Here is a 13,752-nt window from a genome sequence, read left to right as displayed (position 1 = left end):
AACCCCCCAAAAACCCCCCCCCCCCCCCCCCCCCCCAAAAAAAAAAAAAAAAACACACGCAAAAGAAAAAAAAGAAGGAAGAAAATAAACCTCCATCAGCATTTAAATAAACCTTTCCTTTATTCATCGATGTATATGAGACGTGTTCCTTAATGTATCAGCTTTTTCAGTCCTGAACTCCATATAAAAAAAATCTAGTTTGATGCTTACTTAGTATTTGAAATCTTGTGCATGTTTAGAACTGAATAATTTAACAGTTAATTCATTAGTTATTGTTTGGGTGACAAAACAGGAGTATTATTCTCGTGGTTGCAGTCGCATTTTCAATTTATACCATTGGTCCCTTATTGGCAATTTTTTTTTCTATCATCAGTCACATGATTAAGATTAATTGGAAAAGTTTGTTCCCTTTCAACTTGCTGAGTTTGCTCCTTCTGCTTCAGATCGGTCCCAGTTCATGAAATGAGTATTTGGCGTAGTTGAAATGTTTCCTCATTTTATTTTAATTTTTCTGGTGTCCATAAATTTTATTTACCCTTCCTTTTAAGCTTCTGATTAGAATCTACTTGAAAATTGTCCGTCATTATGTATAATTTTTGTGCATATCTTACTATCTAATTTGATTTTCTTGGTTGCAGGATGCATTTGTTTTGTGGGACACATATGGTTTTCCATTAGATTTGACACAGGTAATATGCATCCTTACCTGCCTAAGTAGTAGGAACTTGTTCTTCTAATAATGATTTTTTCCCTTTTATTACCTCCCTATTAGCTAATGGCTGAAGAAAAGGGTCTAATGGTTGATGTCGAAGGTTTCAATGTTGCAATGGAGGAAGCCAGGCAGAAAGCCAGAAGTGCTCGAAATAAAGTATGTTTTCTGTATCTTATATCTCATACCTTTTACTTCTCGTTGATTATGTTTCTGTCTCTACGTATGGGTTTAAGTTGTGCCATTGAAGGTGTCTATTTTTATAGGCAATGCTAGTCATGGAGCTCTGCTGCTTTTTTCCATTTTCTTGGCACGCTGTATGGAGAATAATTCATTTTTATTCCTATCATTTATGTAGCATATTCAGCTAATATTAGCTTACACTTTTATACAAGCTCACTTGCATAAATTAGGAGTATTTTCTGTGATGTTTTAGATAGAAGTCACTTAGAAGATTTTATTCACGTGAAATAAAACAGGTTCAATCACACTTTTAGGATCATTATTGTCAGAAATTAAATTTGTCTTTCATGCCACATGCATGAGGAATTATCCATGAACATGAATTTGACTTGTGTAGCCACTTAGAAATAGACAGAAGTGGGTAGTGCTTTATGGGGCAGCAGGCAGCTTCCTAGCGATCAAGTATGGACCCTTGGTATGTGATGAAAAGAAGGCGCAACAAATGACTCAGTTACAGACTCAAGCAGGAGTAAGCTATATATGAAGTCGAGCCAGAATTAAGGAAACAAGGAGAAGACCAGTGACTTAGTAACACTGGACAAATGGTACAGTGGTTGTCAATGGGATCCACGTTCTTCAATTTTGAAGAAAGATGCTTGGTAGAGGACTAGCGAAGATAAAATCCAAGGAAAGAAATAGAACCATGCTTCTGAGCTGAGCTGTCTCTTGCTGATATTCGGTTAATATATGTACTCCGAAAGAGACTGAACGGAACATAGATGGCTGAAGGCATTCGGTCTTAGGTAGTTTACTCAGAAGAGATTGTTGTAAGATCTTCCAATATTTGAGAAGCTACGAGCAAGAACAAGGGTAGACTGTCTGCACCTTTAATCAGTAGTACAGTTTCTTATTATCAACACTTGAATCTTTTAATTCACAATATTATAGCTTATTTTGCATCCTTAATTAGCATCCTTCGTCAGATTGTATTGTATTGTAATTATTTGGTGTCGTTTGTTTTCATGTGCAACACAAGTCAGTTTATACTGTAATTTGGATCCATATGCGCATTGGCCATATGTTTGTAGCATTTATGATTATCAAATTTGATTTATAACCTATCAATCTGAGCTTGATTTTCTCTTGGAAGTTTTTCATTAAACGCTAGGTGCTTTAGTAATGCTTCGTTTATTTCTTGTATTTTTTATGGTTAAATTGCTTTTTGGCAGGCAGTTGGTGACTCAATAGTTATGGATGCTGATGCTACATCAGTGTTGCACAAGAAGGGGGTGACTACAACGGATGATAGTTACAAATTTACGTGGAACAAGGTTAGCGTTCTGGAAATCATTACGATTTAAATTTTTGTTGTCAAATTAGAATCTTGTTTTTATTATCACAATTTAGTTTTGAATTAGGACAGTACGAACATGATGAGAACATATGCCTAAAACCCCCGTCTATATAATTTTTCAACCGTACCTATCTTAATTCGTGAATTAAATGGCTCTTGGAAATTGTGCAATTCTTTTTTGTTCCAATTTTTTGCCTCTATTATTGATAGTTTCAGAGATTCTACTAGCTTCCTTAATTTTATTGATGCAGCAAATTGCATTTCTAATGTTTGCATGAAAAATTTTCCTTGATCTTTCCTCCGATGTTTCTGACCATTTTTTGGTTGTATGTAAACTTCACAAACACATTCAATTTTTAATATTTTATACATGTGTCATTTTATATTTATTCTTTTCTTCCCCCTTCACTAGGACCATAAAACTGTGGTAAAAGCTATTTATACAGGAGCTGATTTCATAGAGACTGCTGTTGCTGGCTCTGATATTGGTATTGTGTTGGAAAGTACAAGTTTCTATGCTGAACAAGGTGGTCAGGTACTTCATAACTTTTTGGAAACCATTACATTTGTTGGCTTCATAAATTTATCCACTCTGAATGAACTTTTATGCTTATGGTATTTATCTTGAATGTTGTTGAACATGGCATTTTTTGTGGCATTGAAAAGATATAACGTTCAACTTAACACATGCATTCTACAAAAATTGTTGTTACTTTAACTGATGAATTTTTTGCTTGCAGATATATGATACTGGTTTCCTTGAAGGTTCATTTGGATCAATTCAAATTAGCAATGTTCAGGTGTACGGAGGATATGTTCTTCATATTGGTTCTTTCTCTGGAGGGACCCAGAATTTGTCAGTTGGTGATGAAGTGATTTGCAAGGTGAAATATAATTGGAAATACTTGTGTCTTTGCTGCTTTATACTTCAAAGCAATCTGTAGTTATTGGTTAAATGAACTATCCTCTGTTAATGGAACAGGTTGACTATGGCAGGCGTACCCTTATTGCCCCTAATCATACATGTACCCACTTGCTAAATTTTGCTCTGAAGGTATGCAAATCTAAGGTTTATGTTGCTCAAGTTTGCATTTCTAGGTTTTGTGTTGCTGTACTTATCATTGTATACTATTACAGGAAGTTCTTGGTGATCATGTTGATCAAAAAGGATCCATAGTGCTTCCAGAGAAATTGCGGTTTGATTTCTCCCATGGTAAAACATATACGTGTGCTCTCATTATAACAGAAAACAGAGGATAACCTTAACCTAAACCTCTAATTGTAACAGGAAAACCTATTCACCCGGAGGATTTGAGAAAAATTGAATCAATTGTGAACAAGCAAATTAAAGATGAACTAGATGTATTCGCGAATGAAGCAAGTCTTGCTGCTGCAAAGCGTATAACTGGATTGAGAGCTGTATTTGGAGAAGTACGCTTTAAAAATACATGATTCTTAATTCTTAAGCAAATGTGCACATTTTGAAGGTCATTTAGTGCATAGTTTTTTTAAAAATAAATCTTGCATGCTGCATAGGTTTATCCTGACCCAGTCAGAATCGTATCAATTGGCCGCAAAGTTGAAGACCTCTTAGCAGATCCAGGGAGCAAGGAATGGCGGTCATACTCAACCGAACTTTGTGGAGGTACATCCCTTTGCTAAATTAACGTATGGTCTAGCTGATTTGGGGTATTCTTCTACGATGTATTTCTTCTATATAAGTAATGTTTTTGAATTGCACCAGGTACTCATATATCAAATACTCGAGAGGCCAAAGCATTTGCCCTTCTATCTGAGGAGGGAATTGCTAAGGGCGTTCGAAGGGTGACTGCTGTTACAACTGATTGCGCCGCCAATGCAAAAGAATTGGCAGACTCCCTTGATGCTGAAATAACCGATGCTTCCAAAGCAGAAGGAAGTTTATTGGAGAAGGTACTCTAAAATGGCAGTGGTAACTTTGAAAGTCATGAGTTACGTAAGATTATAATTGGTGCATAAATGACATGGGTAATATACCTTTAACATATTGAAGCGGAGTGCACATTGTTATGTGAACTTTGATCATCTTATTAATGTTTCTATACAACTTAATCTAATTCTTGTTTGCACTTATTTGCTTCAATAATATGGTTATGTGAACTTTGATCATCTTATTAATGTTTCTATACAACTTAATCTAATTCTTGTCCGCACTTATTTGCCTCAATGAAAATATCATCCACCTTATTAGTTTAGCCCATGGTAACTATATTCTCAATGATTTCAACATTACAGAAACCAAAGACACATCCAACTAACATCCAGAACAACGAAACTGGCTTCATAGCAACTTTCTCAATAACTTTTTGTTTGGGTTAAAAAGGTACGTATGGAAAATAACCTAAAAGCAGTAGAAGATGCAAGCAACAAATCATAAAGATTACAACATATTGTGTGGCAGACTTTCATCGTTATGTTTGCAAAGAGATTCTGAAACCAAGTTTCAAGGAACAAGCATATGAATCTAGGATTAAATCCGTGCAGAGGAAGTAAAAGAGCATGCATCCAAAATTTGTCTACAAGAAAAATAGCAAAACAGAATGTAGAAATTTTATCCCAATTCCCAGAAACATTTTTATTGGAATTGGACTTAAATGCGATACAAAGACTATTTTGCTCCAATACCAGCCAAAAAATGAAGCAAACTGTTTTCCACATACAAAATGATAGTTCACATCAGCCGCTCAGAAAGATGCATTTACTATTCTACACTAAAGAAAGCTTGCTGTATGCCAGTTAATTGCTTCTCTCTACAGAATGTTGAATTCTTCTCAGAGACAGTACATTTCTTTCCTTAGAACTGAGGCTTATATTTCGGTTTTCCTTTTTTTTTTTGCTTGGCAGAAAGTTGCATCCCTGAAGAGTAAGACAGATGCGGCTGCTATTCCTGCAGCTAGAAAAGCTGATCTCCGGGCCAGGATATCCCAGCTGGAGGTTTGTGAACATTTTACAAAACAATTACTTTTATGCCTGACATTCCTAAAAAATCTCTCTGTTTCATCCTTGTCATCTGTTCAATAGCTTATTATTTATTATAAAGTTGATGCCTGATGAAATGTGATCTCTAAAACCAGGATAAAGTAAGGAAGGCCAAAAAGAAGATCGGAGAGGAAAATATCCAAAAAGCAGTGAAGGCAGCAACAGAAATTGCTGAGGGTGCTATTTCTGAAGGAAAATCTTTCTGTATCACCCGAGTAGATGTCGGTTCTGATACTACTGCTGTTCGAGAAGCAGTTCTTAAAGTCATGGAAAAAAAGGTCGATAACTCTGTCTTTGTTGCATTCTAATTCATTTCCTGTCTTTGAAAAAATGTTGTGGGTGTTCCATAGTTTCGGAGGTGTCCTCTTCCACAGCGTTGATTTTGAAGTAGATAATTAACACTGCACTGAAATACAATTTGAAATTTCACTTATCAATCTCATGTCAAAACTTCTTCAAAATTTCTTTTGCAGTCTTACATTTCCTGTCTCTCTTCCTGTTTAAGAAAATCACTTACCTTAGGCGATTATAGCTGTCTAACGACATAGTACACGTTATTTCTGAAATTGCTGAGGGTGCTATTTCTGAAGGAAAATCTTTCTGTATCACCTGAGTAGATGTCGGTTCTGATACTACTGCTGTTCGAGAAGCAGTTCTTAAACTCATGGAAAAAAGGGTTGATAACTCTGTCCTTGTTGCATTCTAATTCATTTCCTGTCTTTGAAAAAGTGTTGTGGGTGTTCCATAGCTTCGGAGACGTCCTCTTCCACAGCGTTGATTTTGAAGTAGATAATTAACACCGCACTGAAATACAATTTGAAATTTCACTTATCAATCTCATGTCAAAACTTCTTCAAATTTTTTTTTTGCAATCTTACATTTCCTGTCTCTCTTCCTGTTTAAGAAAATCACTTACCTCAGGCGATTATAGCTGTCTAACGGCATAGTACACATGACTATGATTCTCAATATATTCTCTGTGCAAGCGTAAGTGCGGTTAATGGGTGGGGTATTTGATTGGATATAATGAGAATATCTTGGGTGTGATATTCTTACCATAGATATGTTTGCTTATAATTACACATCACTTACCTTTTTTATGGATATCACAGGGACTAGCAGTTATGGTGTTTAGCTCTGATGAAGCCTCTAACAAGGCAGTTGTGTATGCTGGAGTACCAAACAATAGATCGAAGGATGGTCTTGCTGTGTTAGAGTGGCTGACTGCTGCAATGGGACCTATTAAAGGGAGAGGAGGTGGTGGTAAAAATGGCGTGGCTCAAGGACAGGTAAAACATTCTTTAAAGAAAAAAAATATATTTGCAACGAAATCCTAGTGTTCATTTTCTGGTAAATCTTTTTTATCCAACTGCAGGGAAGCGATGCAACTGGAGTTGACGAGGCCATGGATCTTGCATCAAAATTTGCTGCAGTGAAGTTGAAGTAATTGTCTCTTGGAGTCATATTTGGTCCCAGAGGTTTATTGGTTCTTACGATTTTGGCAACATTACAGTGAGATTGAAAAACAAAATCTGCTTCTTTGGAGATTGGAGGATGTGATATCTACTGATATGCAATTTGGGTCATATTTTGATGCGCAACACACTGTCCGTAAGAACGTTAATGTTGATCAGCTGACACTATTTATCTTAACTAGTTGACATTCTGTATTCAAAGTTCTAATTCTTTCCATCGTATGGTTTCTCTGAAGTTCCTATCAAAATCGTGATGCTGTCTGCTGCGGCGTTATTTGCTTGTCTCTTAACATTTCTTTCACATGGCAAACGTTTTAGATGATCTCACATAGCTGCTATTGGGAAAAAAACCCACAACCGAACATTAGACGTTTGTAACCATAAGCAGCGTTGGTATTTTCCTATGTTATGTTGTATGGGAGAAATATTTAATAAGATCCGCTGGCAACAGATTTTCATTAAATCTTGATTTCTATGTTGATATTTTGTAAACTGAGCTCCACGGCTGGCTTCATTTTTTTTCCTGCTTATTTTGCTGCGCTAGGACCCTGGAAGGTATAAGGTGTCTTCATTAGTTAACAAAAATAAAGTCACAGGATTTTTTTTGCTTTCTTATTTATATGTTGAGCTGCCTTGTTGATATACTTATCAAGCAAAATAAAAGTTTGCTTGCCAGGCATTTCTTCGTCGGCCGGCCTGGTTGGATACCCTGTGAAGTTGAAAATGTGTTATGTTTGTGTTCATGGATACCCTGTGAAGTTGAAAATGTGTTATGTTTGTGTTCAATGACTTGTTACATGTTGCGGATAGGGTAAAGTGTACAAAATCTTTGAGCTGCATACAGTTCCTTTTGCTACTAATTTAGGTTCTTTTTGTTCTACTGCATTCATTAGAGTGTCTCAATACTATGATTACTATCTTATACATTATTTAATTTTATTTACTTAAATCTAAACATTTGTCACTTTTTGTTTACCAAATCTTGGATAATAGACACGTTCTTTCTGTATCAACAGGACATAAAGATGTAAGAGGGTACTCGAGTTTTTTTTTTCCTTTTTGGAAAAAATCCAATAGACTCTAGAGTGTTAATTTTTCATGATTTGTAGTCTGTGGATTTCCTACAACTTGGTAATGGTACAATCATGTTTGCTATATCCACTCCCAAACAGTAATTTTGGGAGTTGGATTGCCGAAAATGCCCTTTTGATGTTGAGGGTGTTTCTGGAATGGATTTGGCCTGGTTTGGTTTGGGAGAATGGCAATTTAGTCCTCACACACCCCCAAAGTTACTGTTTGGGAGTGTGAATAGTTGGACCCTGGTACAATGAGTATTTTTATTTTTATTTTCGTTAAGGCCACATAGTCTTCAATTGAATTGGGAAGTGGATTTCCAAAATATGTGTCGATTTTACCATTACAACATATTTTAAATATATAAATATTTAAAGTTGATGTGAATAATGGGAAACACCAACTGTGGTTGAATTTATTGGAGTTAACAAGATCTATTCTGATAGACTTAAATTTGAGAGAGACTTAAAATATACATGTTTACGGAGACTCATTGTAAATAAATAGAATTGGAGGTCATATATCAGAAAAACACAATGAAAAAAAAAAAAAGAAAAGAAAATGAAACCAAAAAAATTTGCCTCTAACTATATATTTGCACTTTTATACCCTAAAGTTTACACATAAATTTAGGACAAAATAATTAAGTCATTCTTAAAGTATTAGTTAATTCTCAACTTCACCTGTGAAATATTACCTATTTTGTATCTTATATGGTCATTTTGTGAGCTTACAATTAAATATTTAACAAATCAATGATGTGACTACGGTCTTTTTGTATTTCTTCATGGATTTTTATCAACCAAAAAACTACTTTTTCCCAAAGCTTTTTCTTACTTTTATTCCTTTTTTGGCAAATGTAACATTATTTCTTTAAATCACAGAAAATACAAGAAAGTAAAAGAAAATATCACGTTATTAATTTGTTAAATATTTAAATGTTGGCTCTCACAAAATGAACATATTACACATATTCACATAGTTTAAAAAGTAAAATAGGCAAACTAATACTCAGGGGAAACATGAGAGTTATACTATAAGGAAACTTGATCATTTTATTCTTGATTTTAATATCCAAAAGTTTTTTTTTTCTGATACTTTAGTTCACAACATTTTAAAAAAAAACTTTGTTATCTCCATGTTTTTCTTTTCTTACACCTTAATACCCCAATATGTACACCTTTTAAACTTGATATCTGAAAGTTTTGTTTTTAACACTTTGATATCCCATAACATGTAAACATTACATATCAAAGTTTAAAACTTTGAAATATCTAAGTGCCAGAAAAAAAGACTTTTGGTTATCAAGGCGCTATCATTTAAAAAAAAAAAAAAAGTTTAAAGCGTCGAAGAAAAATATTGAGATATCAAAGTCACAACAGCGTATATATCGTTTACGGTACCAAAAGTGGAAATAACCCTATATAAACCCTAATTCCAGCAGCCCTCCTCTTTTCTCACCCCCAAACCCAAAAACAAACCCTAGCAATGAAGAAGAAGTCGAGCGCCAAAATCGACTCTCAAGAACCCACAACCTCAATCCCCGCAACCTCTCAACCCCTCAAAACCCTAATCGACGACACCTCCGTCTTCATCGACGACCTCGTCAAGCTCATCCCTGCGAGATTCTTCCTCCCCATCCCCGACGCCGACGAGCGGCCATGGTTCCAGGGCCTCAGCAAGGCCGCCAAGGCCTCCCTGAAGAAGCAATCCCGCGAGAATCTCAAGAAAGTTCGCCGCGATCGGTTCAACCCCGAGAATCCCTCATCCACCCTCGACCTCCTCCAGAAATCCATCAAACCCGACGAAGATAACCCTGGCGACGATGAAATCCCTAACCGTAACCCTAAGCCCGAGGAGAAATCGGTTACCTATGAGGAGCTTCGCCAGCGCCTCCACCGTCGGATCGAGGAGCTGCGGTCTGGTCGTAATACTCGGCCGAAGAACGACCTTATGAAGAATGATCAGAGGAAGAGGAAGAGGGAGAATGAAGAGAAGTCGCTGGAGGAGACGAAGGGGAAGGGGAAAGATGAGAACGTGGCGGCGGACATTACTTTCGGGAAAGTGAAGATTGGGGATGAGGATGGGAGCAGGAGGAAGAAGAAGAAGATGTCCAAGGCTCAGGAGCTGGAGAAGGCGAGGAAGCTTGAAGAGTTGAAGAAGGATCCGGAAAAGGGCGCGATTGTAGCCAAGAAGCATTCTTGGAAGGCAGCGGAGAGCCGGGCTATGGGAGTGAAGGTGCACGATGACCCGAAGCTTTTGAAGGAGAGTATAAAGAAGGAGAAGAAGAGGCAGAAGAAACATGCTGAGAAGTGGAAGGAGAGGGTGGAGAGCAGGGAGAGCGTGAGGAATGAGAAGCAGAAGACGAGGACTGGTAACATTAAAGAGAGGGCTCATCAGAAGAAGATGAGGAAGATCGAGAAGAGGGAGAAGAAACTCATGAGGCCGGGGTTTGAAGGAAGAAAAGAGGGGTATGTTAACTGAGTGAAGGAGCTTGGTGATTGAGAGGTGAGGGGAGCTGTTATTGTTTTTCCTTTGATTACATTTCGTAGGGTATATGAATTTCAGAATATTTGTTATATCTGAAGTTTGTTTTATTGTTAAATTATGCAAGGTTCGTGCTTTAGCCCTTTTCAATTAGATTAACTATGAAGTGTTTACACTAGTATCTTGATGATGTCTAGCTACAACTTTATAAATTCTTTACCTGCTGTTAGCTTATTATATTAGTTTGGTTTTAAAGTACTGAAACACCCATTTTCAGTTGATGTGAAACCTTTTTAAGCTTACATGGGCATTTTGTGTGTGTGTGTGTGTGGGGGGGGGGGGGGGGGGTTGCTTAAGCAAGGATATCCAATGAGAATTCCTTTCCTGTTTTTTCTGAATTGCATTTGTAGGGTTTTAGGAAGAACATAGGGGTGTATCAGTGAGTAAACAAGCACAAGTGGAGGGAACTGTTATTGTTTTTTGATGGATTACATTTTCAGTTGATGTGAAACCTTTTAAGCTAGATGGCTTTTTTTGGGGGGGTGGGGGGTGGGGTGGGGGGGGCGGGGGGGGCTGCGCTTTAAGCCAAGGGATATCCAATGAGATTTCCTTTCCTTTTTTTTTTCTGAATTGCATTTGTAGGGTTTTAGGAAGAAAATAGGGGTGTATCAGTGAGTAAACAAGCACAAGCACAAGTGAGGGGAACTGTTATTGTTTTTGATGGATTACATTTCATAGGGTGTAGGAATTTTGAAATCTTTGTTACATTTGAAGTTCGTTTTATTGTTAAATTATGCAAGGTTCGTGCTTTAGCCCTTTTCAATTAGAGTAACTATGAAGTGTTTACACTACTATCTTGATGATGTCTAGCTAGAACTTCTATAAATTCTTGCTGTTAGTTTATTGTATGAGTTTGGTCCTAATATACTGAAAGACCCATTTTGTTTTAGTTGTTGTGAAACCTTGCTAGATGGACATAGGGGGATTAGCAAGGGACATCAAATGAGAATTCCTTCCCCATTTTTGCTGGATTCCATTTTGTAGGGTTTAGGAAGAAAGGAGGGGTATATCAATGAGTACACAAGCAGAAGTGAGGGAAACTGTTATTGTTTTTGCTAGATTACATTTTGTAGGGTGTAGGATAATTGGAATGTTTGTTATATTTTCTGTTGCACGGGTGCGGGTGCGGACTCAGACACAGGTGTAGATACAGGACACATGACAAATTTGTAAAAGGTAGGATATGGGGACATGACTATACGCATACATCTTGAAATTAATAATTTATATGATATTCCATATTGTATTTTCATTCATATGTTATGAGAACGAAAATGCCTAGAACATTTATATATTTCATTTATAGAGTATATTATAAATTGGAAACCACTTGTTTTTACACAGATGCCCCCAAACAAGGCTTTAAAATCATACTTACGAATAGTGTACAGGCTGAAACGAACCCGACCCACGTTCAACGAAATGCAAAATCTTGAGTTGAAGTGTAAGAGTTACATCCAAGATGTATATCACGAGTGTTTAGACTAAAACACACACACACACACACACATAATTGAATGCATGTGTGTCTCTATTCAAGAAGTGCCGAAGGAGTACATATCACGAGTGTTTAAACTAGAACATTTTATGTTTCATTTATAGAGTAGATTATATATTGGAATTTTTGACTAGATACTCAAATGACCCTTTAAAATCATAGTTATGAATTGTGTACGGGCTGAAACGAACCCCACCCAAGTCCTAACGAAATGCAGAAATTTGAGGTGAAGGGTAAGATATACATCCAAGAAGTATATCACGAGTGTTTAAACTAAAACATGTATATATAATGGAGTACATGTCTAAATACATGTATGTATTTATTCAAGAATTGCCGAAGGAGTGTCGAACGCGGACACAGGTATGGGAAGTGTCAAACACAATTGCAGGAAGTGTCAGACACGGTTCGTGAGCCTAGATGAAGTGTCGAGTTAACCTAGTTCATACCTGAAGTTTGTTTTATGGTCGTATTATGCAAGTTATGTGCTTTGCTATTGTCAACGCATTAACTATGAAGTGTAAACACAAATATGTTGGATGATTGCTAGTTTGAACTTTTATACTAACGGTTTTTATTTATGACTTTGGTTTTAAAATAGCGGATAATTCATTTTGTTTTAATTGATCTGAAGCCTTTTAAGCTCGATGGACATCAGGGATTAGCAAGGCGTGTCTAATGAGAATTCCTTCTACATATTTATTTCTTTGAATGGAATACAGTGAATATGTGCATGAGAAATAATTGTTTTAGTTGTTGTGGCTGTAATCATGAGTAGTTATTGGTGAATGCCTGTTTGTATGTATGGTTGCTATTCTTTTATAACTGGTTTTCTTTCTACATGAGTGACTTTGAAGGTGGGTAGCTTGAGTAGGTGTTATTTTCGTTCTTACTTATTCGAATGGTTGTGTCCCCTATATACTGCTCTATGGCAATGTGGTTAGTTGAGGTTTAACATCCCTAGGCTTTAGAGAGCCCATGACTCTCAGTCTTATTTGTGAAGGAGACGATTGCTTTAGGAGGATAAACGTGGAAATGTATTGCAGGGAGCAAAAAGTTGAAATTAGTGAGCAAATTTATTATGTTCAAGCAAAAAAGGAGATATATATATATTTTTCATACATTTATGACCACATGAAAAACATAAATTAACCTAACAACATGCTATTTGAAGCATCGTGATCTTCTTCTGTACGGTGTGTTTGGTTATGACTCATGAGATGTTGAAACACCAAGTGCATTACACCATTATCTAGTTCCAACTTTTGTTGTCGGACTTCCACTTGAATGCAACAAAAGCTCTTGCATTTTCAAGTTATTTTGCTTTTGCAACAACATCCAACCAAATAGGCGTGTCAAACGAAGTGAATGTCTCTGTGAACATTCGCCATTCATGACAGTTTGCTTAAATATCGCATATTTTCTGGTGGTATAACAAGCTGCATATGCTTATATTCAGGTTAGAGATAGAATGGGCAGTTTCTCAGTAAGGGATATGGTGGGAAGAAGGCAAATGCACGTGCACAGCGCTTGAAATTTGTGTGTTTTTGTGAACCTGACAAAAGATTGTTGTCAAAACTTTCTGGTTTGTTCACTTTGCTTCTGCTTAAAAGAGTAAATTTGAAATAATTGATGCTCTGAAGCAGTAATCAGCTTAGAGATTAATTTCAGACAAACGCATTTGCGAAATTACATTGCCATGAATTTTTTACCTGTTTTCCATTTGAACGTAAATGATACGTAGGAATTGCATTAATTGCCTCCAGGTTGGTCAAGCTTAAGGTTGCGTGTTTACGCATCTGCAACACAACCTAACCTTCATTTCAAGAAGAAGACGATCTCGTGACTTCAAAAAGAAGGTCTATTCTTTCACTGTTCCCTTTTTATTGTGCGG

The 13,752-nt window shown here is 36.6% G+C and overlaps 2 protein-coding genes across 2 annotated transcripts in view; both read left to right on the top strand.

Moving 5' to 3' along the window:
• LOC109837409 (alanine--tRNA ligase) overlaps positions 1–7,226 on the top strand; it is a 27,992-nt gene extending 20,766 nt beyond the window's left edge. Inside the window, exons 9-22 of the mRNA XM_020405644.1 lie at positions 639–689; positions 773–868; positions 2,122–2,223; positions 2,659–2,781; positions 2,987–3,130; positions 3,229–3,300; positions 3,384–3,459; positions 3,535–3,677; positions 3,783–3,891; positions 3,991–4,178; positions 5,130–5,219; positions 5,360–5,542; positions 6,377–6,553; positions 6,640–7,226. Of these exons, the coding sequence (XP_020261233.1) occupies positions 639–689; positions 773–868; positions 2,122–2,223; positions 2,659–2,781; positions 2,987–3,130; positions 3,229–3,300; positions 3,384–3,459; positions 3,535–3,677; positions 3,783–3,891; positions 3,991–4,178; positions 5,130–5,219; positions 5,360–5,542; positions 6,377–6,553; positions 6,640–6,711 (1,626 nt within the window). The 3' untranslated portion in view covers positions 6,712–7,226. The remainder of the gene's footprint in view (positions 1–638; positions 690–772; positions 869–2,121; positions 2,224–2,658; positions 2,782–2,986; positions 3,131–3,228; positions 3,301–3,383; positions 3,460–3,534; positions 3,678–3,782; positions 3,892–3,990; positions 4,179–5,129; positions 5,220–5,359; positions 5,543–6,376; positions 6,554–6,639) is intronic.
• Positions 9,219–13,488, top strand: LOC109837410 (surfeit locus protein 6-like). Its single transcript, XM_020405645.1, has 2 exons — positions 9,219–10,321; positions 13,318–13,488. The coding sequence occupies exon 1, from the start codon at positions 9,302–9,304 to the stop codon at positions 10,295–10,297; it is 996 nt and encodes a 331-aa protein (XP_020261234.1). The 5' UTR covers positions 9,219–9,301; the 3' UTR covers positions 10,298–10,321; positions 13,318–13,488.

Source organism: Asparagus officinalis, chromosome 4 (assembly GCF_001876935.1).
Source record: "Asparagus officinalis chromosome 4, Aspof.V1, whole genome shotgun sequence".
Taxonomy (NCBI): Eukaryota; Viridiplantae; Streptophyta; class Magnoliopsida; order Asparagales; family Asparagaceae; genus Asparagus; species Asparagus officinalis.
This window is presented reverse-complemented; position numbering and strand designations above follow the sequence as displayed.